The 25637-nt window shown below is 38.8% G+C and overlaps 1 protein-coding gene across 2 annotated transcripts in view; it reads left to right on the forward strand.

The window, feature by feature from the left end:
- Nucleotides 1-513: 513 nt before the first annotated feature.
- cbfb (core-binding factor subunit beta) overlaps nt 514-25637 on the forward strand; it is a 28913-nt gene continuing 3789 nt past the window's right edge. For both annotated transcript variants that reach the window (XM_054777487.1, XM_054777488.1), the window contains exons 1-6: nt 514-906; nt 2647-2733; nt 7707-7823; nt 19150-19266; nt 20562-20657; nt 22980-23041. In XM_054777487.1, the coding sequence (XP_054633462.1) occupies nt 829-906; nt 2647-2733; nt 7707-7823; nt 19150-19266; nt 20562-20657; nt 22980-23009 (525 nt within the window). In that variant the 5' untranslated portion in view covers nt 514-828 and the 3' untranslated portion in view covers nt 23010-23041. The remainder of the gene's footprint in view (nt 907-2646; nt 2734-7706; nt 7824-19149; nt 19267-20561; nt 20658-22979; nt 23042-25637) is intronic.

Here is a 25637-nt window from a genome sequence, read left to right on the forward strand (position 1 = left end):
AAAACGTGATCATCTCTTATAGTCTCTCTTTTTGGGGGAAGCTCCAATGTTGTCCCACCCTCGTTAACGTCTCACATAAGGATTCTATAAAGTTTGCGGTTTGGGCCCTGGCGCATGCGCATTGACGAACGCCCCCTCCACCAGTCGAGTGTGTAGTATTATTATTGTGACTGAGGATGGTGGGGAGGAGGGCGTTCAGTCACAAGAGCGACTCTACGGAGCCAGGAAGTAAACGTTGTGGGTGCCTTCAAGAACATGCGGAATTTTGAAATACAAAAGTGATTTAAAAATATTATACCCTCTTCTTTTCTTCATTTATATTGTATTTATATTTTTGACATTTGTAGTCGCAGAACCAAACCAAATATTTAAAAAAACGATCTGTGGGGCGTGTCAACTCTCTATAATAGAATAGTTGATCGTTTCAATTTGTGACGTTTGGCCTGGCCCACAGAAGGAGGAGCACTTGAAAGTTGCAGGTAGAGACAGAATACACAGACAGGGAGCGCTCGTTGGGCGTGAGACACTGGGGCAGTGTAGAGAGAGGTGGGAGAGAGCGAGAATTGAGTTTTTTTTTCTCTCTGGGTGGGTCACTCATAATAAAACGCACTTGGAGGCAAGGGAAGAACGCGAAGGAGAAGCGGTCATCATAACGTGGAGCAGCAGTGTACACATTTCTCCACAGGGGGAAGAAAAGAACCCAGGAAGTGAGTGAAAGAGACGCTGAAAAACTCGAAGGAACACAGCCCAAGTTCGATTGTGCGGTCTGATTTTGAGTTGAGGGTGGCAAAAGGCCGGATTAAAGTGAAGAATCCACAGTGAGAAAAGATGCCGAGGGTAGTTCCGGACCAGAGGAGCAAGTTTGAGAATGAGGAGTTTTTCCGCAAGTTGAGCAGGGAGTGTGAGGTGAGCGTGCACGGCGGAAATACAGACACACGCGCGCACACACACACACGCACACACACACGACTGGCTAACAGCAGAAAAATGTTAATTACTCAAATAAGTAACTACATTTCCTTTTCCTAAGTCGGACTATGTTTGAAAAAAAATCACTGTATGTACGGATATTTTACTTTCTTGAAAACATGAATATAATATAATATAACTAATGTATAATATAATTGACATACGTCCCTCATACCAAATGTATTGTAATGTGCGATTAAATTATGAAAATAAAAGATAATTCCTGTGGTTTATCTTGAAATGACAGGTTAGTCTTGGCTTTACCGATCAAAAAGCTTCTACCTGCAAACTAGGGGTGGGCAATATGGTACAGTACTGCATTTGTTTGTATCGATGTGATACCCAGCAAATACAGGCCTAATATTGTTAATACTGATACTTTTTACTATAAATTTTTCAAAAATACAGTAATGAATGAATAAATGATTTAGTGATTTTGCCTTGAAGTTATTGTTATGATTCTAATCCCAATAAATCAGATTTTAGATGTTTAAATGTTATTTGTAAACAATTTAACAACATGACAATGTAGCAATGTCAACAAAATTGTGTTCCCTCATTCCATTTTATTACATACAATTGTTTGAGCAAAATAAAGTCAGTAGTGCAAAATAAGCAAGCAAAAGAAAAAACTATTATTGGCTGTTTTTTGCCCCCAAGGCCCTCCTGTGTCCAATAGCAAAAACCCTGACTTTGCAAGCAATACAACAATATATAAATATAGCAGTGATATCAACAATGTAACATATGAACAACACTGAAGTTATCTTTTGATTTGCAAGCCTCTGATTCAATTTAAGGTTGTATATTTACCTAATATGCAGTGTGAATGTATGTCCACTGATTTTATGAACCTTTGGGGTCTGTAGATAAATCCAGTCCAGATTTGAGAAGTCTAAGTCGAGTGGTTTTAAAAGTGGACCAGGTCTAATATGGGTTAAAGGCTGAAAACATAGACAAATGTACCTTTATTGGATCTTGGGGTTTGACAACTTAGAGAAATGTAGCATTGTTGCATATTCACAAATAGAATGAAGGTTTCACAGATCACAAACTATGTTTTTATGAACCTTGTAGGTCTGTATATTAATTCAGTCCAGATTTGAGAGGTCTAGGTTTAGTGCTTTTCAATGTAGACCAGGCCTAATATGGGTTAGAGGTAGAAAACATACTGTAGAAAAATGTATCTTTATTGCATTGTCACAAATAAAGGTAAATAATGGTGTTTTTATGAACCTTTGTGGTCTGTACATTAAATCCGTCCAGATTTGAAAAGTCTAGATCTAATATGGACTACGACGCGGTGCTTGCATTTTCACAAATCAAATGAAAGCTTCAGAAATACAATAGTGAGTGTCAGGTAGAAGCAATGTCTTACCTAAAATGTAAAAAATGTTTAACACATTAAGAAGGGTCGGAAAAAATGTCAAGTGTCAAAAAAACGTTATTGGAAGCTGGCGAATCGGAAGCCAACTTGAGCTTCTTACATGAAGCAACACGGCAACAAAACACAGATATTTGGGAAAATAAATGCAGAACAGAACTGAAAAATATCAATCTCATCACGCTAATATCGATCCGATACTGATAGGGACCTTGGTATTGACCTACGCCCTACTGTACGCTGGATATGTGTGTTGTAGCTGAGCTTCTCAAGGCTACTGTGTTTTGTTTCAGATTAAATATACCGGCTTTAGAGACCGACCTCATGAGGAAAGACAAGCCCGCTTCCAGAACGCCTGCAGGGATGGACGGTCAGAAGTAGTAAGTAAACAAATAGTACAATATTCTTTACATTTATGGAATGCAGTGGTATACGGTGTTCCCTCGTTTATCGCGGGGGATAGGTTCCCAAAATAGCCCGCAATAAGTGAAATGCGCAAAGTACCCAACTTAATTTTTTATATTATTATACTGTATATGTTGTAAGGCTGTAAAACCCCTCACCATACACTTTATACACTTTTCTCAGACAGGCATTAACATTTTCTCACATATCCATCTTGTTGAAACACTCTCAAAAAAGTTCAAACCCTCATTTGAATTTTAATGATCAACCAACTGGGTGGGACACAAGAAATTATTAAGTGTCTTACGCGTATTTCACTCATCTGACCGTGCCTTTTCGTCCTGGTGCCGTTCTGCTGTACTGTGGCATTTTTGTATCCTTGTTAAAACATATTGCTGCAGTACTTCTCCTCCGACCAAAGATTCATTTACTCCGTGACGGCGCACGATAGCCCCTGAACTTCTGCATTCTTTCAGCATTTCCAGAGGTTAGCAGCCTCCTCTTCCTTTTGGGCGCAGGACGTTTCGTCGACATTGTGGCTTTTGTCGGGGATAAAATTGCAAACATACAAAGATGGCAAGAAAGCAAGCAAGGTAGTGATGATACAGGAGACACGGCAGGGCGGCACGAAGGCGATTGATTGACACTGGTGTACAGCCAATCAGGACGCAGAAGACAATGTGCGGTGCAGACAGATGAGAGAGGGAAGAGAGAGAGACTAGAGAGTGAGAGAGACACTCCACTTCCCACAATGCAATTAATCTAAAAAGGGCCAGGCTCAGACTGTAACAGCGTTCATATGCAGAAAAAAAAAGTACAAAAATTGAACTAAAAAAATCCGCGAAACAGCGAATCAGCAAAAGGTGAACTACGATAGAGCGAGATAGCACTGTATTAAAAATAAAGAAGTTTAAAAGAAATGAAATAATATTGGGACATGTAGTAGATAGACAGCACTGTCTGTTCTAAGTGTTTCGGCACCAGGAAGTAGACATGCTGTCAGTCATGCAAAGTCATCAGGTTTGACACGTGAATTCTTCCTGCTGGGCAGTTTGGTTACAACACACTGTCATTTGGAGTTTAATATTGGCCATAATGAGTATTCACTGTCACATCTTTGTTGGATGCATGGCAAACATGGGAGTGTACACTCAGCAGGATAAAAGAAGCACCGAGAAGCACTGAAGGTACACAAATGTGTTCACGTTGTTACAAAGCTTAAAATATATTTTGCTGATTTTCCAAACCACAGTCATGTCCAGTGTAACCATATGTTTTATTTTAAAAAATGGGTTGATAAACTGTGGAGTTAAAGTACATTTCCTTTCGGAGCTCGGCTTACACTGTTACTGTGTCTGTCAGCAAGGGCTTCCTCTTAAAGCTAAACCGAACCTACATCGCTTATTTTGTTTTCTTCCTGGCTGTTTGTCATACACTTTATATCACACTCATACTCTAGAATTATTATGTTGTGACTTCAGACATATGGTGCTGACTCAGTTTAAACCGTGGGTGTCCAAACATTTTCCCCAGAGGGTGGCATACTGGAAAGTCCAAGGATGTGAGGGCCACTTTGATATTTGTATATGTTGTTTAAAAATAGGTTCTGCGTACAAAATGTACATTATAATTAAAGACAAAGCTTTGTGCAATTTGTTAAACTTTTTCTCTTTACATAGTGCCTTTAGCTCTATTTTCCACATTTTTGATGTTTTTTTTGTAAAATTATATTTCTATTTTGGCCCAATAACAAATGAGCCGCAGGCCGCCAGACAGCACTTTGGACACCACAAAATGAAGAAGAAAGAAACGTGTTCTACTAAAAACTGTGCATGGATTTGTAGCTGTTAAGCATTATTAAATATGAGTTATTTAATTAATTGCATTTTACATAAAAAAAGTGGGAATGTAGTCCATCTGTTCCTCAAAGCATCCAGCTTGTCAATGTAGTGCGCTGCCAGTGTCACTGCTGCTACTACACTGCAGCTAACAATGATGATGCAAATTGTTAGCTCAGCTAATTGTTTAGGCTAACAAAAATGTGGTACCTACCAGCCTCATCCAGACTCGGCACACCTTCTCCTGGCTCGAGCCATCATCCGGTGGAAGTTGAGTAATGTCAACCACTGATGCAGCCTCAAAGAAGCATCTCCATACTCCTTTTACCATCATAAGGTGTGTCAGACACTGTGCTTCAGAAGTTCATTCCTTCTTATACTTTATAACACCGGCCAGCAACTTTTTTTTTTGTTTTATTGGCCCGCAGCACGTTGCAGAAATGACATTAAAAAAGGCAAACTGTAAAGAGAAAAAGCTGAAATGTTGATACTAATAACTAATAATAAAACAAAGCTTTGTTTTTAAATATATTTAATGTTTTTTAGCCTTGCCGCAAAATAAAAATAATGTATAAAAATATCAAAGTGGCCCCCCGCATCCTTTGATTTTCAGTATGCGGTTCTCGATGGAAAAAGTTTGGACACCCCTGTACTAAACATTTTTACTACAACTGCTTTAGATTTAGTTTTTCCCAGAGGTTGTATTTTTCATCTCTTGTTGAGAAAAAAACGTTCATTATTACATTATTGGGTAGTCTGTTGTTGTTTGCACTGTGCAGAATTTTGGTGGTTTGGAAATATACCAGATCTGTAAATTTCAATATTTTTTATTGAATGAAGAAGGGATTTCGCTTCATTACCCGCATTACAGATTATCCTAACTGTCATTTTCTGCAGTACAGTTAGGGAGTGAAGTGTACTTTTCTAATTATTTCTCCACAAAGTTTCATGGAAATCAGTGTTGCAGATACGGAGTATCTCTGCTTACAAGGTTATGAACAAACTGGTGAAAACAATAGCGCTCACCTTCAGACTCTTGCACTTGGCAGAGGTAACAATTGCAAGCTGTCTGGTGTGATATAAAGTGGTAATATCATGGTCATTGAGCAGACAGTATTTGACAGAATACTGAATACTGCCCTACGTAGGAAATCATTTTATTTTGTTATTTATATACATCAGAAATATATCTATGAAATGATTTAAATGACACCACTGGTTTAAAACAAAAAAAAAAGATGTAAAGAAACGGCAGATACTGTATTGAGACGTGTAGGGAGGATTTACACGGGCTTGTTTAACATTCTGAAAAGTGTCAACACTAATCAGTGAGCTTGTTTTCATAATCATCCGAGGGAAAGGTCATTTTGCAATACAAGACGATATTCAACAAGTATTTAATTATTCATGTTTAATTGTAATGATTTCCTCCTGGTGTAGTTTACATTAAAATAAATTGTAATAATTTATTTCTTTATTTTTATTGTATTAAGTTTGTATTTTTTAAAGTTTGAAGTTAATACACTATGTTTTTGCACGTTTTTCAATACAAGTGAGGTTTTATAATACTGGCACAGTGGTCAAAGTCACAGTATACAAAACAACAAAAAAGTTGTCATGTGATTAGATGAGCATGTCCAAGTAAACACTCACATTTTATACTGTACATTTCTTATAGTATTAGAAATGAGTAAAATAGCATTATTGTTTTTTTTTTCCAATATACAGTTGATGTGAGGGTGTGGGGTGATGGGGCAACTTGGATCTGACCAGAAGTCTAAGATGTTCAGGGTTGATGTGATAAATGGGACAATAATTGAAAATAAATGACCCTCCGCTAAGCTCATTAGGGTTGAGCCGCTCTTTAAACAACTATTGATTTTCTTGAAGTGCTCCTCTTTGGACTTGCCATTTCATTTTCATTTTTCTCCTCTGTTTTTTTGTTGAACTTTTATTTCTTCCTTCCTCCTGTTGTGTCCCTTGTTCCTTCAATTTCTCCTTCTCATCTTTCCCTGTCCCTGTGTTCCTCCTTCCAACCCTGCGTTCTCTCCTCCTCCTTTGTCTGTTTCCCTCCCTTTCTCCCATGGCAGCTTTGCCTCCTCTCCAACCATAGTAGACACCAAATTACTGTCAGATGGTCGTAATTCAATACTTCAAATAGGGCAGAAATTATGACTTGAGTGGTCTTAGACTCAGTGAGCGTGGTGTGTTTAAGGCACTTACGTTTTTCACAGTTTTCATTACTGTAGTTGCATTCATTTTGGTTCTTCTTTCCTGCAGACTTTCTCTCCCCTCCTGCTCTCAAATCTGACAGTACATAATTCATGCGCATCCAGCTAAGATGAAGCCTAAATGCCCTTAGTATTGATCTGTCTCAGACACACACTGAGACGACAGTCACGCTCACAAAGATGCATAAAAATGGACTTTTTGTACTTAATCTTCCGCCTCTGTACAATGAATTTCTTTTTGCCTCAAACCAATTGTGGTGTATTGATTTTGCGTTGCATTTGTGTTTCATCATGTGTCCAAAAAAGCACGCACAAGTGTATTGCTCTCCATCCGGACCGTGAAGCCTTTTTGATAGAAATGAAGTACTGAGAAAATCTATTTCCATTTTAATATCAAAAAAGAAAAAGGAACATAATCACCAAAGTGAACTGAAACTTACAAGCTTAGACTGTTTGACTCACGTTATACAAGAACTCTGATATACTTTACAGCATTTATGGTGTGTAAAAGTATTTGTTCCCTTTTAAAATGAACCATTTCCAATGTTTTTATTTGACAGTATTCGTCTTGCTTCAAAAGCACTATATCCACTGGCATTTCTCTTTCGCTACTCTCTCCCTTGCTAAATGGCTACACTTGCTGGAGTGCACACTCAAACACACCGTGAATATACTTAACTGCGCCCTAGGCTCCTATGGTAATCATGTTTGGATATTAAAGTTACTGTTCATCTGGAAAGCAGTTTCTTTATCACCTGCTAATATTGTATATTTAGAAAATAATAATAAAGTTACATTATATTTTTCTTACTTTTCTTTGAAGACTAAGTACAATTGTAATTAAAGTCTTTTTGGTATTTTTATTTTCCTTCTCCACAGGCCTTTGTAGCCACAGGCACCAACCTCTCCCTCCAGTTCTTTCCAGCCAACTTGCATGGAGATCAGAGACAGGTTCCTACCAGGGAGTATGTTGACTTTGAGAGAGAGACAGGAAAGGTAGGGTTTATACACACACACCAACACACATGCCCTCAGTAGTTTGTCACATGTGTGGAAAGTCTGAGCAGAATGCCAGCAGGGAAGAGCTCAGTTTTGTAAATAAAAAAAGTAATACTCGTTTATCGTGATTAATTGGTTCCAGAACCGACCGTGATAAGTGAATTTCCACGAAATAGGATTCATTCTTTATACATGGAAAGAAAGAAGAGTGACCTAGTGACCAGTGTAGACCAGTGTAGAATAATACATATCAACAACATGTACTTGAATGCGTCTTTTGAATGCCTTATATTTTTATTTTACTTCTTTTGGCCATTTCTATGCTTGAAAATGGTTAATTTAGGCCCAAAATACATCAAATTTGCTTAAAAATGCATAATAATAGGACAACCAATCAACTATGAAACAGTGCTGATATAGTCATTAATTAATATTTTGAAAAAGCGTGATAGAATGTAGCCGCAAAATGAGAAACGTGAAGTGGCAAGGGCCGATTGTCATCACTTATTTCTGTTTTTTCCTTGTTTATGCTCTATCCTCCTAAGGCATGTCCTCCACGTACATCCATCGATCACAGTATGAATTGATTTGTGTGTCAGGATGAAAGTTGGACCGCATAGAGAAAAATTAAATTTTGTTTGACTCAGTCCCAGTGTGTGCTGGATACTAATCACCTGCAATTGCTTTGAAAAGAAAATCCACTGCAGTGAAATGTTGTGACTTCAATTAATGCGAGTCACAGAGGTGGAATCACTGCTGAGCACCCATTCACCAGGGAGATTGTGTTCAGTCGAGATCAGAGTCAAAGTTAAATAACTTAAAGAGCCCAGATGATGTTGCAGAGCAGTACTGTGCTACCACTGTGATTGTTAATTGTCTCCCTTGGCACTTCGCCTAAACTCACAGTGTGTGTGTGCGTGTGTGTGTGTCAGAGGGCCCTCCACGGACATTGGCCAGCTGAAATGCATGCTGGCTGGCAGCTCATTAAAAATGCATTCAGTGGAATCGATGGACCTGCATGCCCTAGAGCTGACGGACTAATCTCGATTATTTAACACGAGTGCGCTGATGGTTTGGAACTAAGTGTTGAGCCGATGACTGTTGCGGTGTGTAATTGTGTGTGTGTGTGCGTGAGCCAGGGAAGGTTACTGCATGCAGTGTATTTTCGGAATAGGTATGTATTTGTGTGCGTGTGTGTGTAAGATGATACCCTCTTCTTTGTTACCTCAACGGTGCTCACAGATCTATGAAGTTTTAATGAGGTCAGGATTCATCAACATGAAGCAGTTTCACAGTCGCTCGGTACAAACAAAGTGAACTATACAGTACATTCACAGCATTATTTGGGCATCTAAATAACCACGATGCTTCTTTGTATACGTTTATATTTGTATTGAACTGAAAAGCCTAAGTTATGCGATTTTTATGAAACGTGCAAGTATACGGTAAGGATGCAGTCGTTTTTTTTTAAAGAGTCATTTATATTGTATGGAGAAAGTGGCCTGTGTATATTGTGGCTTTTGAAAGGGAATGTTCTTTGAAAATAGGATTATTTTTAAGAGACTCAAGTCTCTGGTAGTTATCTAAGATACTAACTGTAATATGTTGGAATAACATCGACACCCAGACAAAGAGCAGATAACCTGCAAACACAGTGAAACCCCACAAACTTTTTGTAGCTTTAAAATTTTGAGGAAATCTTTATAAAATATCAATTTAATGCTATTGGGAGGTATTTACACAGTAATCACAGTGGAGTAAAATTCATATTTTTATTGTTTTTCATTTCCGTATTATTTTGTTAGTCTTAAAAAAATGAATATAAAATCTGCCCCCTCCCTCGCCCTACTCCACCCGCTCTCCTGACTCAATATCCAAACGCAGACAGTGCCAAACCAAAGGGGTAGCACATCCAGGTTACTGGATAGCGTGTGTGTGTGGGTGTGTGTGTGTGTTACAAGCTAATAGGAGCCAGCTGGGGACAAAGTTAATTTTAGTGTTAGTAGCTAAGATACTAACACACATTGACTTTGTTGTAGACATGATGTATGACACAGAATTAGTCTTTAAATAGTAGTTATTGATAATGCATTTTTTAAGATGTTTGTAAAGTTCAAGCCCCTTCAGTTAAGTTGTTCAGCTATTCTTGTTTAAAGGTGCTGTCAGCCTTTGTTTACTCGGCTGGCCTGAGGGCACTCACATTTGAATGTTCAATTAACCTCTTCCTGTTTTGAGTACATAAGCTACACCTGACATAACCAGTAGCAGTAGTTACATTGTTGTCAGCTAATGATAGCGATTTGACCAAGTTTAGCTACTGACATGAGCTACCATTGAATGTGTATCGTAACAACAGCATGACTGCAAATTGTTGACCGCCTCTCAGAGACTGCTTTTGCGTGTGTGGACGTGCTACGGAAATCTGTGTGAATACCAGACACTCGTGAGTAACTGATCATCTTATTTAGCCGAAATGAAAATGTAGGCCAATTTTTATGCAAAATGTAGCCTTTTTATGGTACAGACTGTTCTTTTAAAGCACTACTGGTAATGTATGATAGCTGGTGGTGGTCTTCTTATATTCTAAGTCGTGAGGATCTTAAAAAAAAAGGTTACAACGTGAAATAAAAAACAATGCTTTTTATATATACACACACACACACACACACACACACACACACAGTCGTCCCTTGCAATATCGCGGTTTGATTATTGCTCGTGGCTTTTCAAAAAATAGTTCATAATTAATAAATGATCACAGTTTCGTGGTTGACTATGGCATACAATTAGTCAATAAATATTGAAAGACAAAAGGTATGTGTAGTATTCTGGCCACTAGGCATCAGTAATGTTCCATTATTGAGACATGACATTAGATTACCTTCACACTGTATGTAGTCAGCCATGGCATGTCCGACATGATGGAGTGAAAAGAAGTTCTCCTCCCATTGCTTGTGGAAGTGGTAAGTTTTTGGCTTCTATGTCCTTCCTCCCCACTCCGTTTTAAACCCTTTCTTAAGTTCAGAATACAGTAAATGAATTGGAGGCTAACTAGTTAGCTCGCTAGCTTGCTGATGTATAAAGTCTCTTGTGTCCTTATAATAATAGGAGTGGAAAGGGGTGTTATTTCATGACTACAGGGGTCCAATAATGGTAAAGATTTTATTTAGAAAGTCATAAGCAGGTTTTGTATGCTCTAAATACGAAAATGTTCCATTTATTAATATTGAATCCGACTTCGCGGAAATTCACTTGTTGCGGTTGGGTCTGGAACCAATTACCCGCGATAAACGAGGGCTATATATATATATATATATATATGTGTGTGTGTGTGTGTGTGTGTGTGTGTGTGTGTGTGTGTGTGTGTGTGTGTGTGTGTGTGTGAATATATATATAATGGCCAAAGCGTCAGATAAGAAATGTGTGCGTTTCAGCCCGTCAGTGATATCTCAAAGTCTCCCCACTAATTGTTTCCCTCTGCTACTGTGGCTCTCAGGTCTCCCTCTTAGCAAACACAAATGTACCACAAAACACATCCACTTCAGATCAATGACCACACCCATTCCCACAGTGCACTGCAGCACACAGACAGTCCACATCCTCTCTTTGCAGCCTTCCAGTGTGAATTATATTGGACTGTATCTCCCTCCAAGAAAGAGTGAGCTGGTGTGTTTTTTGACAGTGAGATTCACAAACAACTGACGGTGACACAATGCTCAATGCAGTGAGAGGTCAATCTGGTGTGAGAACCAGCATGTGTGTGTCAGCTACATTCCTTCTCCTCTCGTAAGTGAGGGAGGAGTAAAGAATACTGGACAGTTCACCTGGACGTTAGTGCTGACACACACACACACACACAACTGTCAACACACAATTTTTTTCCCCACGAAATTGGTGCACAAGGAATTACTTCAGACACAGGAGATTACACAAACATATATTCATACTTATACATGTAACACTGTATTTACAGTATCTCAAAAAAGTGAATGCCCCTCACATTTCAGCAACCGTGTTATTATATTTTCTAGTGATTCTGTATCTTTGAATACATCAACTCCAAACTTCTATACTGCAAAAACATCTGGAGAAGTTCACAATTAATATTTATCTAATAATAAAACTATCAAAAACAGTAAACATAAAATAAAATACATCACACTCACAGACTTATGTATAAAATAACGGCCATAGAATGATAAACAACATAGTGGCTCCTCTTTCTTCTTGTGGGAACAGGATCAATTGCTGTTTATGTGATGATGCGTCCAAGGCCACTGGTAACTTTGAGTGTTAGATAATAGGCTTTTAGACATCAACCAATCAGGATGGAAAAATGCTGACGTCACTAGCTGGCCTTGTGAGGGGAAATCTGTAAAATCTGATATCTAAATCTAAAAAAAAATTGTTCCATTGTTAATCGTGTGAATGTGACATGGGCCAGTACTGATCCTGGAGGCTCTGGGCAGATTATATTGTCATGGCAACACACAGAAGCTGAAATCTGATTGGACAAAAAAATCGAACATAGAAATGCAGCAGTGCAGCCAAGAGACACGCTACAAAATGAAGATAATAGACTGCTGTAAATGACATAATTTAATGGAACAAATACTACAATTTAGTTTGGAGGCAGTGCTTCTGATAGTGTTCGGGCCAGAAGAGAAGGCTTTACTGGTCCTGGTGGCACACCACTTGTGTTGGACAATATCAGATATCTGTAAGAAAGCCAATATTGAGTATCTGCAATAAAAACGGATAAAACGTACATATTAATTTATAAAGAGCTGTCATGCATTACATATATACTGCATGACATATCTACTGTCACCAAAAGTAAACTGAATGTGAATTATTTCACGTCCAAACTTGAATTGAAAACAATGAATTCTCCTACCTAAAGCCTACATGTGCATTTGCATGACATTTTCATGTCTGTGAAAGTCATAGGAACAAACAGCAGTTGGTGCAGACAAAGCGTGTCTTCAACATGGAAAATCTACACCTGCTGCTTTCACACCTGGCACACCCACACAAATGGAATGTACAGAATGGACTTGTTCTTGTTGATTAAATGATAATGGCTCATGTTAATATGATACTGAACCATGATCATACTGTACGTAGGCCTGTCAACATAACAAATTTTGCTGGTTGATAATTGTGCTATAAATTACCCACGATAATCGATAATTTCGACCTTTTTTTTTTAAACCATATTACTGTTGAGTTTATCATTCAATGATCACTCCGTCATGTCACATTTGAGTCACGAGATGGTACTCACGGGTAGTGTATTTTTGTGAGGCACAGAAGATGTCTACATTTACGAATCGCGCGGCGTCACCACATCACATACCCTGGGTATCGCTCTCTCCGCCCGGCACTATGCATTCACTTTGCCGATTAAACGCCCCAGCAAGCGCCGGGATGAATGTCCCACAGCACATGCACACTAGAACTGTGGCATTCGGCTTAGAAACTATCGCTTTTGTGCTTTCATTCATATTACCATTTGTGTGCTAACTGCTAGCTAATACTCAGTGTATTTAATCAATACGTAGCTAGCCCCCAACTCCACGTACTGTGACAAAGACGCTGAATAGCTGACAGGAGGCTCACTCTTTCCCTTAATTTGACGATACAACCAATGCACTCAGACACAAGCAGAGTGAACCCTCTTTTTTTATCGATTATCCTGACAGGCCTCATCATATGATAAAACTCATGGTTTTTATGTCATTAGATAATAGCCTATTGAGAATGTGGTGTCATGTTCAAGTTCCTGGCTTGGGTTGCAGTGTGTATGTGAGTGTGTGAATCAGAGATGATTAATTTTAGAAATACTTGAATCCTTTCCTTTATTGTTCTGGCACAAGTGCTGGTGGAGTTTTTTTTTAAGAAAGAAAGAAAGAGTATGAGTTGTGTGTCACTCTGGTAATCCGTTACCACAAGACTGCCTCATAGCATTGATGGAACACAACTTGAGCTATAAGTCAGGCTCTCACAACACAAAGTACAAAACCTAAGCAGAGTATTCTGTGACGAAAACAAAGATGCTCATTGAGTTTTCAGAGCTCATGGGCGTTGGTGACTGGATGGTTGACATGAGACTGAATGAGAGATACTGTGCCAATACTTTCCTCCACATCTGTGTCACACATTGTCCACTAACACTCACTATCACACAGATACACACGCTTTGTGTGGGATGTATTGACTACAACTTGGAGCTATGGAGGTCAAGAGCTGTGACTGGACAGTCGCAATACGCTCACAAAGTATTTCATGTTGTGACAATGACAAACTTGTAGTACAATAAGTTCAATCACCCCAATTTTTCCAGTAATTTATTGACATTCAAGTCTTTCAAGTCCAATAAATAGCTTGAAAAGGTAAGTGGTGAAGTGCCACAGGTTAAAAAAAAAGGTAAGGTAACCCAAAGCTGAAAAATAATGTGTTCAGAATTATACAAAAGTCCTGTTTCAAGGACCACAAAATGGGTCAACAATTTAAAACTGTTCTGCAGAAATGGAGGTTGATCAAGTCTTGGCAATTGGTGCAACTAATTCCTACAGGTGTTCCAAGTTCTGGAGTACTTACTACCTCCTCTATCTGCATAAAAACTGTGTTCGGAGCACACTGTGGTACTATACCCTTCAATTTTAATCAGGCTGCAGTCAAGGTAGTCCCTCTGCAGCCGGGTTAGGGCCTGTTATCTCGATTGCTTCACTCCCGCGATGCAGCATCTCTTCCTTTGTATCTCCGCGGGGATCTCTGGTCACTCAGCGTGGCGAAGGGGTGTGTGGCTCAAAGCAAACAGCTGCTCCCTAGTGTAAACAATGGATCAGTGAATGATTGCGTCTCCCGCAACAAGCCAAGAGGCAAGCTACAAACGTAACAAGATGAACATCTATAGCTGCACACTTGCTTGGGGGGTTGGTATGGCACAAAAAAACAATAAGAAAGTACGAATAAAGCACTATTAAACACTAAAAACGCCACGGAAAATACAGAGCTGCTGTAACTCGCTGACACTCGGCAGCTAGTTACTGACTTGAAACATGAGACCTCCGCATCAAATACAGTCTGTATCCATATGAACGATATGCTTGTTTTTGATATTGTGCTTAAAAGAAACATTTGAAAACATTTGCTTGTAATATTGTGTTGCATCAGTGAGCAAATGTACAAAAAGTGAGGACAACTGTTCATAACTTCAACTGGGATCAGCTCTCTTCACGTTGCAGACTCCAGCTGTGGTTTGCTCCGTGGAGCCAACGTTATTGTCACGTTGCACAGAACTACACACAGTTCACCATCTAAGTGTTCCTGCTCTCTCACGCGCTTCTTTCGAGCTCCTGCCCCCTAAAGGGGTCACACATCTGGCATAATAATCATTATTCCCAGGAAGTGATGGACTGGATCTGGACCGAGGGCCTTGAGTTTGAAACCCCTGCTATAAACTAACATTCTAGCAATGCAATCTGGCCTAACCAAATAGACCAATGCAGTCTTTGAGGAGGAGGCTGTGTGTGTGTGTGTGTGTGTGTGTGTGTGTGTGTGTGTGTGTGTGTGTGTGTGTGTGTGTGTTTTAGCAAATGGATGTGGGGGTTGACATGGTTCTCAGAGGAAGTCTGTGGTTGGACCGTTTCTGCATATTTTCCCCTCGTACAGACACACAAGTACGCACACACAAACACATATGCACTTATTTTCCCTGTCAAGCAAAATGAAGCTTTCTTTTTAAAGTACCATGCTGACCCAATGATGTGGAATCCATGTCCCTTTCTCCCACTAATCTTCCTCCTCCCGCTTATATGCACACACTCACATATGGACTGGAATAAACACAAAAACCCACAGCCTCTCGGGGTGCGGTCCCCCTACGTCCTCTGTGCAGTGTAAGTAGCTGTGGTAAAAGAAGTCCCTGTATGGGCTTCTCCAAAAATAGCCTGAGTGAAATACTGGAGCTGCTTAATGTTTCAGAGAAAAAACAGCATATTTGTGTTGAATGGAGTGTTTGATTCATTCCTAAAGTATTGTTTACTTTGATAAAAGACACAAGAAACAGACAAAGGAGTCAAATATTTTCCACTAATACACTCCTGATCCAAATTTTAAGACCAGTTGGAAGATTGGAAGAATTTACATTTTGCACTTTTGGATCTTAAAGAGGTTCTAAGTAGAGCTTCAAAATGCAAAAAGAAGAAATGTGAGTGAGACAAAAAAAATTGCCAGCACTTTATTGCAGACAACCATTAAACTGAAATAGGTTGTTCATTAACTGATCAAATGTTTAAGCCTTTAAAAGCCAAAATGTGGATTAAATGTCATTTTCTGTCAGGTATTGACACTGTCATGACCTCTTGATGGCAAAGGCAAAAAAACTGTCTCTCTTTGAACGCGTGGGGACTCAAAGGCCTCTCGCAGTGCGTCATTGCTGCTGAGGTTGGACGCAATACGACTTTTAAACTCCTTAGAAGATCCTGAGGCTTATGCAACAAAAGTGGTAGACCCCAAAAAATATCCATTGTCCTGAGCCGGATAATCCGATGGGCTGTCTGTCAAGACAGAGTGACTCTTTTCTGTTAAAGCTAATGACGTTTTGCAGTGCTGTTGAAGTTTCCTGTGCGATGTCCTTTCATATTCGTGATGAGGTTGTTTCTATTAAACTTCCCCAGTTCTGTGCCACCATGGGAAACTTGTGCATGACAAGTTTTGCACTCAGTCACAACGTCTTTTTACTTCCACACGACTGACATCACTCCTCCTTGCTACTTTGTTAGCAAGACAGGAAAAGTGATCACATGGGCTCTGTCCGATCAGTGCTAGATAGACGTGCTAGGGTGGAATCTGGAAACCATCTTTTTTTTTTATTTGCTTATAAGGGCCCTATATCTAATATCAATATCGGATCGGGACATCCCTAGTTACTAGTACAGAGTACAGCCCAAGAGCCATCAGATGGCATCTGTGAGAGAAGGGTTTTTAGAACAAAAAAGTTTGTCAAAGGCCTTGTCTCCCTCAATGCGACACAATTGCAATTGTTTGCATGAGAGCACCATACATGGGATATTGGAAGGTGGAAGAGGGTTTTATTTCGTGATGAGAATAGAACTTGACGATTCTGATGCCTTCCAATGTTACTGGCATGACAAGGAAATCCCATCTGAGATTGTTTTCCACACGGCACAGTGCAGAGGGCACCATCATAATCTGGAGTACTCTTTCCTTCAGTGGAAAATGGAAATGGAGCTTCAGGTTGTGCAGAGGCGTCAAATGGCGGATGGCTATATGGAGATATTGCAGGGGGTATCCCTCATGACTGAAGGCCCTTGTCTGTGTGGTAATGACTGGGTTTTTCAACAGGGCAACGCTGCAGTTCACAATGCCCGCCTGACAAAGGACTTCTTCCAGAGGAATAACCTCACTCTTTTTGGACCATCATGCGTGTTCCTCTGGTCTAAATCCAATTGAGAACATTTGGGGACGGATGGCAAGGGAAGTTTACAAAAATGGACATCAGTTCCAGACAATGGATGCCTTCTGTGAAGCCTTCACTACCTGGAGCAACGTTCCCACGAGCCGCCTGGAAACACTGACGTCAAGAATTCCCAAACCAATTTTTCTTGGTGAACTAGAATGGCAGAGCTTCTCATTACTGAGTCCTTTTTTTGAAAAGCATATTTCTATTTTAGAGAGGTTTCAGGTTTTTTTGTTATGGATTTAAATGTAATAATTTGCAATAAACTGCGATTGGCTGGCGACCAGTCCAGGGTGTACCCCGCCTCTCGCCCAAAGTCAGCTGGGATAGGCTCCAGCATACCCCCGCAACCCTAATTAGGATAAGAGGCATAGAAAATGGATGGATGGATTTGCAATAAAGTGTTGACATTTTTATATCTAATTTCTTAATTCCCATTTCTTATTTATGCATTTTGAAGCACTAGTTAGAACCTCCTTTAAATCCAACCGTGCAAATGTAATTTCTTGCAATATTTCAGCTGGTCTTAAAGTTTGCATCAGGAGAGTCTGAATATGAATCTGTACCTCAACGCTTGGAAATATGAGGTGTCTGATTGTAATTTGCATTCTGCTCTACTGTATAACAATGAAGTGTATACATCAGTACACATACTGTCATATTGGGTGTTTATGTGATTTTTGTAATACATATCCATTTGTTGTCTATTCTCAAGGCATTTTATTATAAGGTTTTATATATTTATTTATTTTATTATAAGGCTTCTATATTTCTGTGTTGTTGTATTGAAACTTTTCCAGCAGTCTGAACAGTCACACTGGACTTTCTGTGCTGCTGGATGCAAGAATTTGAACACAGTAAATTCTAAAAATAAGTGTCGCCATGTGGCAAACAGGTTTGCAGCCCGGCGGTTCTATGTTGAAATTTCATCTTGGGCCTTTCTGTTGGGAGCTTTCATGTTCTCCCTGTGCTTGTGTTGGTGTACTGTCCCTAAACATGTATGTAGGTTCATTGGAGACTCTAAATTGGACATTGGTGTGAATGGGAGTGTGAATGGTTGTTGTCTACAGCATCACCATGCATGCCATTAAGAATGTTTAAGAGTGAGAACATGTGCTAGGCACATCCGCAACACAACTCAGCTCTGCATTACATCTTTGTCATTAAATATTTTATTGTTACCCTTGTAAAAGTAAAAGTGTTTCACTTATTTTTACACTGAACACAACCGTTAAGAATGTTGAACGTTCTGTTTCGAAATACAAATTTACCTGAGGTCAATCAGTGTCCTGGATTGTGCACAATGTGTATGGTCGCACTGTACTTGACTTTTTTTGCCTCGCTTGGTCTACCATTCACTTGACACCTCAATAGGTCAAAAAAACTCCTTGGTTATTTGAAAATTAGCTTTTTGTTTCTAACTTTGTGATATGATTTTCCTAACTATAACACGGCTTATAAAGCTTTGAAGTTGGGAACAGTATCCAACAAAGGACAAACAAACAACAAAAAGACCACATAGTATACTGTAAGTCATAGTATTATGTAAAAGTTTCGCCATACATACCATGGACACGCATTAAACCAATAAAAGGATGTATTTAAACATTTCCTTTTATGCTGATTATGTTGCACTAATATAGGAAAAAATGTCACTCAAACACTCACATTAGAAAAACCTTGACATTTGTTGTACTCTTCCTCAGCAGTCAACTTTGACATTTTGTTTTCCAGAAACGTATCAAACCCTTCTACTCTCGCTGATGCTGAATGAATAATGACAAGTAAAAAGAATGGGTGAAAAAATGCAATTGTTTTCCTTCTCTGTATGTGCAGGTCCATTTAAAGGCGCCAATGATCTTGAATGGGGTGTGTGTGATATGGAGAGGTTGGATCGACTTACAGAGGCTGGATGGGATGGGATTCCTGGAATATGATGATGAGAGAGCACAGGTAGTGCATCACACATGTACCTTGTATAGTGGTGAATTTAGATGTAAACTCATATATCTTGGGGTGTGTAACGGTACATGTATTTGTAATCTGTTCATTTAGTATGTGAAATTCAATGCGGTACAGAGGCACACCGATTTTCCACAAGGTAACCGCAAATCAATAAACAAATCCAGTAATCCCTCGTTTACTGCGGTTAATTGGTTCCATACCCGACCATGATAAGTTCATTTTCGCAAAGTAAGATTCCTTCTTTTTAAAATAAATATTTTTGTAGTTATGGCATAGAAAACCTGTTAACAATCTTCCAAATATGTTTTTTAACATTATTAGAGCACTCTAGACATGAAATAATACTCATATAGCCACCTTTACATTCCTGTATTAGATGTAATCAGAGAAAATAAGACTCGTGCTCATGTGTGTCACATTAAATGTGTTCCGGGTGTGTGGAGGGCAGTAACTCACCTCCCCAATTACTGACACCTAGTGACCAATGTAGAATACTACATTCACAATTTGAATGTGTCGTCTTAATTCCTTGTATTTCTATTATTATTTGTATTTAGCCATTTTTATGCTTTAAAATACTTAATTTAGGCAAAAAAAAAATATACTAAATATATTAATACTAAGTATAAGTATACTAAGTATATTAATATAAATTAATATACTTTTTTTTTTCTAATAGGCCGTATTCAACCACGAAACAGCATGATATATTAATATATGTTTGAAAAACCGTGATAGAGTGAAGCCGCAAAGTTGGGACCGTGATGTGGTGAGGGACTTGGCATGATTAAGCACCGATTTGCCACTCACAGAAATATGCCCATTTTACTGTATTTTACTGACAGAAAGATAAATTTAATAGTTATACAGTATATATTTATATGTATTTGCATGTAGCTCCAAAGAAAATTTAAAACAAGTTAAAAGATAACACACATGTCTGAAAATGTTTGCCTAAAGCTAGTCTCTTTAATAGTAGCAGGACATTTTAGTCACACTACACTTTAACTGTGTTATTATGAGCCCTGCGTTGTTGGAAACTTTTCATATATATATATATATATTTTTTTTTTTTTAAATCCTGAAAGCTGTTTTGTATTCTGTTCCATGACATCAAATCCAACGTGTGTGCCCAACCGTGATTATGGAGTACCATCACACCCCTAATATCTTGAGTTATTTTCTTAATTAAGTTCCAATAAAATAAGTTTGACCTTAATTCCTCAAAATTCAACAGTAACAACTGTAAAAGTCAACATCATTTCCTCCATATGTGTGTTTAGCATGAGGACGCTCTGGCCCAGGCAGCCTTTGAAGAGGCTCGACGCAGAACCAGAGACTTTGAAGAGCGAGAGCGATCACACAGAGAGGACCTCGAGGTGAGATGGGGATCTTAAAGTATCATCTAAGATTTTGCAATTATGTACCTTCAGTTGAAACAAGATCCATCGTTAAGAGCGTCTGTTGTAAGGAAAAAGGTTATTGCATTCCAAACGTGTTCGCAACTGAGTTAGTAAATCTGCTTTCTTGTTAATTGCTAGTGTGTTCATCCTCCCTTCTCCATAATATGACATGAGACAGGAGATGATGATAAACTGCGAGGGTGCACATTTGAATCTTTGAATCTTTGTTTTCCCACACTAACCTTGAAGGTGACACCTAAATTTAAAGCAAATGGAGAGCCACACAAAGTGCGAAAATATCTTTTTATTAATGCTGAAGTGTACATACTGCTGGCAGAGGACTCAATGAGCTGTATTATTTTAGAAGCTGAGCAGTGGATACAAATGAAGACCTCTACCACCAAACACCTTAGGGTGGCAGTAATGTCCAGTCTGTCATTGGACAAACCTTTCACAGTAATAATTGTTAATAAATACAAATGACCTGTTTTGAGAAAATCGCTCATGATAATGGTGAGAAAGATATAACGGTAAAAGTCTAAAAACAGAGGAATAATAAAAAAAAATGTCTGCATGAAATAATAATAATGTAATATTAAAATACACGGTGGTGTTACCCGTGCTTTTAAAGGTATAAACATTTACAGAATATTACAACGTTTTAATAAGCAAACCTTTGAATAAAAATTGCCCAAAGTTACTAACTGAAGTCCATTATGTTACTGCTCTACCACACTATTGGTTGCAGGAAGAGAGCTGGAACAGCAACAAGTATTGCAGTGTTTACAGGACACACCCTGTATACACGCTCCCAGAAATGTAAAGTATGCCAGAAAAAAAAAAGTTGAAACGTGATTAAAAGGTTGCACATTTAAATGCATGTCTCTATTAATCTACCGTTTACACAAAATAAAAGTGAAATTTGGGGTTTGTGGACCTATCCATCTGGAAATGTTATACATCTATAATAAATATATATATTTTAAATATACAAATAATTATTTTTATGGTAACTCATTGAGAAAATAGCTTATTATGACAAGAAACATGATTTATGTTTTGTGTGAATTATTTCACGTATACACACATTTGCTTGGCTTAGGACTTGGGGCATCTTAAAGGAAAACTGCAATTTTGGGGGGGGGGAATTTTGTCCATCATCCACAATCCTTATGTGAGACATAACACATATGTCTTTCTATTTTATGTGTGTGCTAAAGATATAAAACAGCTCAAAAAGAGGCAGGTAATTAATGCACGTAATGGTACACACCCATTCCGCCTACAAAGCCCGCTATGAAAACACTTTCAAAAACCTCCAACAAGGCTTTATCGTGTAGTAACAGGCACCTTCATGATACCATGTATTACCTATGGTATTTTGCCGTATTTTGGTCATTTTAAGCATTACCGGAACTTCCTTCCTGGGTGCATTGATTTCACATAGCAACATAGAAACGAATGCTACGCCTAGAGTTCACGTTTCCAAACGTTCCAAAAGCAAAAACACCACAGGAGTGGCAGCAGCTCCAATATGTAGCGTTCCATTTGGCCTGAGGGGTTGTGAGCAACGCGTTGTGAGCGAGTAGCGTTACCTTCTGGTGAGCACAGCTCTGACGCGCTGCAGGCAAGTGTGCATTGAAGCTAGCCGGCTAGTGGCCAGCCGGTGTGGTGTGGCAAGGTGACAATACGCCAGTAACGTAGTTTGTTCGGCGTAACAATGTTAATAATAATAATAACAATGTCGCAGTAGCTTGGTTAATATGCACGTCACATTGTTGGCGCTTTTTGGAATTTTTTTAGCCTCCTTTTTAGCTGTTTGTATATCTTTAGAACGCACAGAAAAGAGAAAGACGTGTTCATGTGTCACATAACTTTTGTGGATGATGGGCAAAATTTGTTAAGAAAGTGCAGCTTTCCTTTCAGGATCTGTGGAGTGTGTTTTGCTACATATATATTTAATCGTATTTTTGCTCCAGACAGAACTGAGTCATAGGTTTAGTGCATGATCAGTATGACCACAAATTTGATCAGTTGATGAGTTGCTTAGGATTGACAGTGTTTTTTGTCAGGTGTCCCAAAAGCATCGAAAGAGAATGTTTACCTCTCTCAACATTCATCAGAAATAATTTACTTCATATTTTTATTGTCTCAAGTTCTATAGTTGTGTTCATGCAGCAGGTTTGAGCCTAACAAATGTATTCAACTAAGTGCAAACGTACTTTCCCATCAAGGCTTTGGTGGAATCAATGGTAAGTTGACGTACTACAATTGAACCCCAAATTGTTTATTTTCTAGGACCCTGTGGTTTCTAAAATCTGGGACTGATGACAGACAGACAGCCAGCAGGAAACAACAGGGTCTGTGTCCTTCGTTTCTCACATCTATCACACTGTCATGCACTAAACCGCCGTGTTTTGGTGGGAATCCGTGTGTGTGCATGTGTGTGTTTTTCCAATACTAATGTTGTGTGTTTATGTGGGGTATTTGTGTGCCTGTCAATATGCATGCATTTCAATGTACAGTATGTAGTACGTCTGGACTGTGTTAAAAAGGTTACTATCACACTACGACTACACGCTTCAGTATACTTTTACTGTGTTCAATGGCTTGCAGGATTCAAGACTAGCTGATAAAAACGCAACCAACTTGATGCTCATGTCCCCACAGTAACTAGAAAGTATGAAAAGGAAGGAACTAAGCAGCTACAGAGATCAGTTGAGCAAACAACAAAGAGACAAAGACAGACATTTTTGAAGGTCACTTTTCATCTAAGTGATCTCAAATTTCTTCCCTGAGGCACTGAGAAGAAGAAAACTAGTGTCTCCCGCTAAATCAATAGAATTGCCATTGCTTACCCCTGAAAGCCTCTCAAGAGGACATAGACTCTGCATTATATTTCGCAGAGAAAATTGTTTTAATTCGCATTTGGACGTAGGAGGTTGAGGCTGTGCCCTGAGTTAAGCTGCATGTTATTCCTGGGAGTTGCAATGTTCTAAGTTTTATTTGTAGTTTTGTTACATTTTCGGAGCAGCAAAGTTAATATTTTGTTAGTTATGTCCAGGAAGTCATGTTTTTGATTGTGTGTGTTTGAAAACCTGACAATTTTCATAAATAGTTTATAGTTCTTTTGCACAACAGACACACACAACCTTTTTAGAGTTTGCTAATTTGTAGCAGAGTTTGTTGGAGAACAGTATGTCAGTTTAAGAAGCATGTTAATATACAGTGGAACCTCGGTTTTCATCATTTCATCATATGAAAAATGAAGACATTTTTCCCATAAGTAATAATATAAATCCAATCCATTCCAGACACCCAGAAATATGAACAAAAAACAAATTCTATAGATAGTTATTATAGTTTAACATGCAGGAAAAAAGACAAATACATATCAATGATTAATGAAATGGAAAAAATGAACATTTAACATCACTTTTACCTTTATTGAGGCTGTTGTTGGTGAACAAGGTGATGAGTGGAGGGAGAAGGGGGGAGAAGCTGCACCGAGTGCAGATGTGCTCTGAGAAGCAATGTGGTGTTCCTGGTGAGCTGCACAGATCCACGCTGTGGTCCCATCCATTCTATTGTATATTGCTGACAGATAATGACACAAAGAACTGTTGTAACTGGCGTCACTCTATGGCAACTATGGAAAAAACACAAAGCAGAGATAAGAGAAACATGACAGGCAGGTACTGTTCAGGTGGAATGTGGAGATTTGTGACATAAACATATTTAAAGATGTTTTTAAAAAGTACATAATGAACATTTTAGAGGCAACCCTCATGCATACAATTACCTGCGAAAAAATAACAGCTAAAATACAGCTTCTATCCAAAAGCAGGGTTTTTCCACTCATTCAAGGTCAAAAGGTACCTGTAAAAATGATGGGTAGATGCAGTCGATTGCAAAGTACACAAACACACACATGCACACACCACACACACCTACTTCTTTCCAGAGAGCTCAGCAGAAAGAGAATTTGTTGGTGAATGATAATCTGGGCAAGAAAGCATTAATATATCATTAGTATTGATCGACATTAACCCCCTCTGCTTCGGCTCACGTTCATATTGTTCAAGTGTATGCATGCACAAACTTGCAGACACAGCAAAACTGCTACACAACTACACATACACTTCTTCAGTATTGAGTTGTGGTTAAGCAGCCTCCTCCTTGGCCCAGCAGGCTTCAATTTGTGTGTGGATCAATATAAAAAGCTCTCTTGCCCTTATGATAAAACCTATCCCTGCTGCAAAGACAAACATCACACAGTAAAATACTGTTGAGTAAATAGTTTTGATCAAAAACTCACTCCGAAATAAATATCAGTCTATAACTAGACCAAGTAAAAACTGAACTTTGTTGCCTTTTAGAGCAGCACAGTCCTTGTTTTGGATCCAGTAAGACTGGGATAATTCCCACAGTGCAAGTACTGCACGTACGTGAGGCAACACAGACCTTGTTGAACACAGCACAACTCACACGATATCATAGTGGAGTTGGTCAAACTGGAGATAAAATTGTACCATGACATAATGTACGTGCATGTGCATGTGACTGTGTGATACTTGGCTATTACTGTAAGTCATTGTAAGTTCTTGAGGACGCGACCTTAAAGAAGTGCTCCTTGCTTCCCAATTTCTCACCCATCTCTTCTTTCTCTACCAACCCCTTTCCCACTTATCTCAGGTAACACTTAAGTGTAAACATATAATCAAAAGTACCCGAATATTAAACAACCCACCTTTTTTAGGCCTTGTTTTTGGAAAAATAAAACTAATAAAATGTTTTTGCTATGAGTGAAATAATAACTGTTTTTTTTAGATGCTTGACAATTGTTTGATGACTGCTTTACTGATCACCGTTATCTTACAATTTGCATCGTAACGCACATTCACACATGAGGTTTGATACTACAGACGAAAGGCTGTACAATAAAGACTTAAGTAT

The sequence above is a fragment of the Dunckerocampus dactyliophorus genome, chromosome 5, assembly GCF_027744805.1.
Source record: "Dunckerocampus dactyliophorus isolate RoL2022-P2 chromosome 5, RoL_Ddac_1.1, whole genome shotgun sequence".
NCBI lineage: Eukaryota > Metazoa > Chordata > Actinopteri > Syngnathiformes > Syngnathidae > Dunckerocampus > Dunckerocampus dactyliophorus.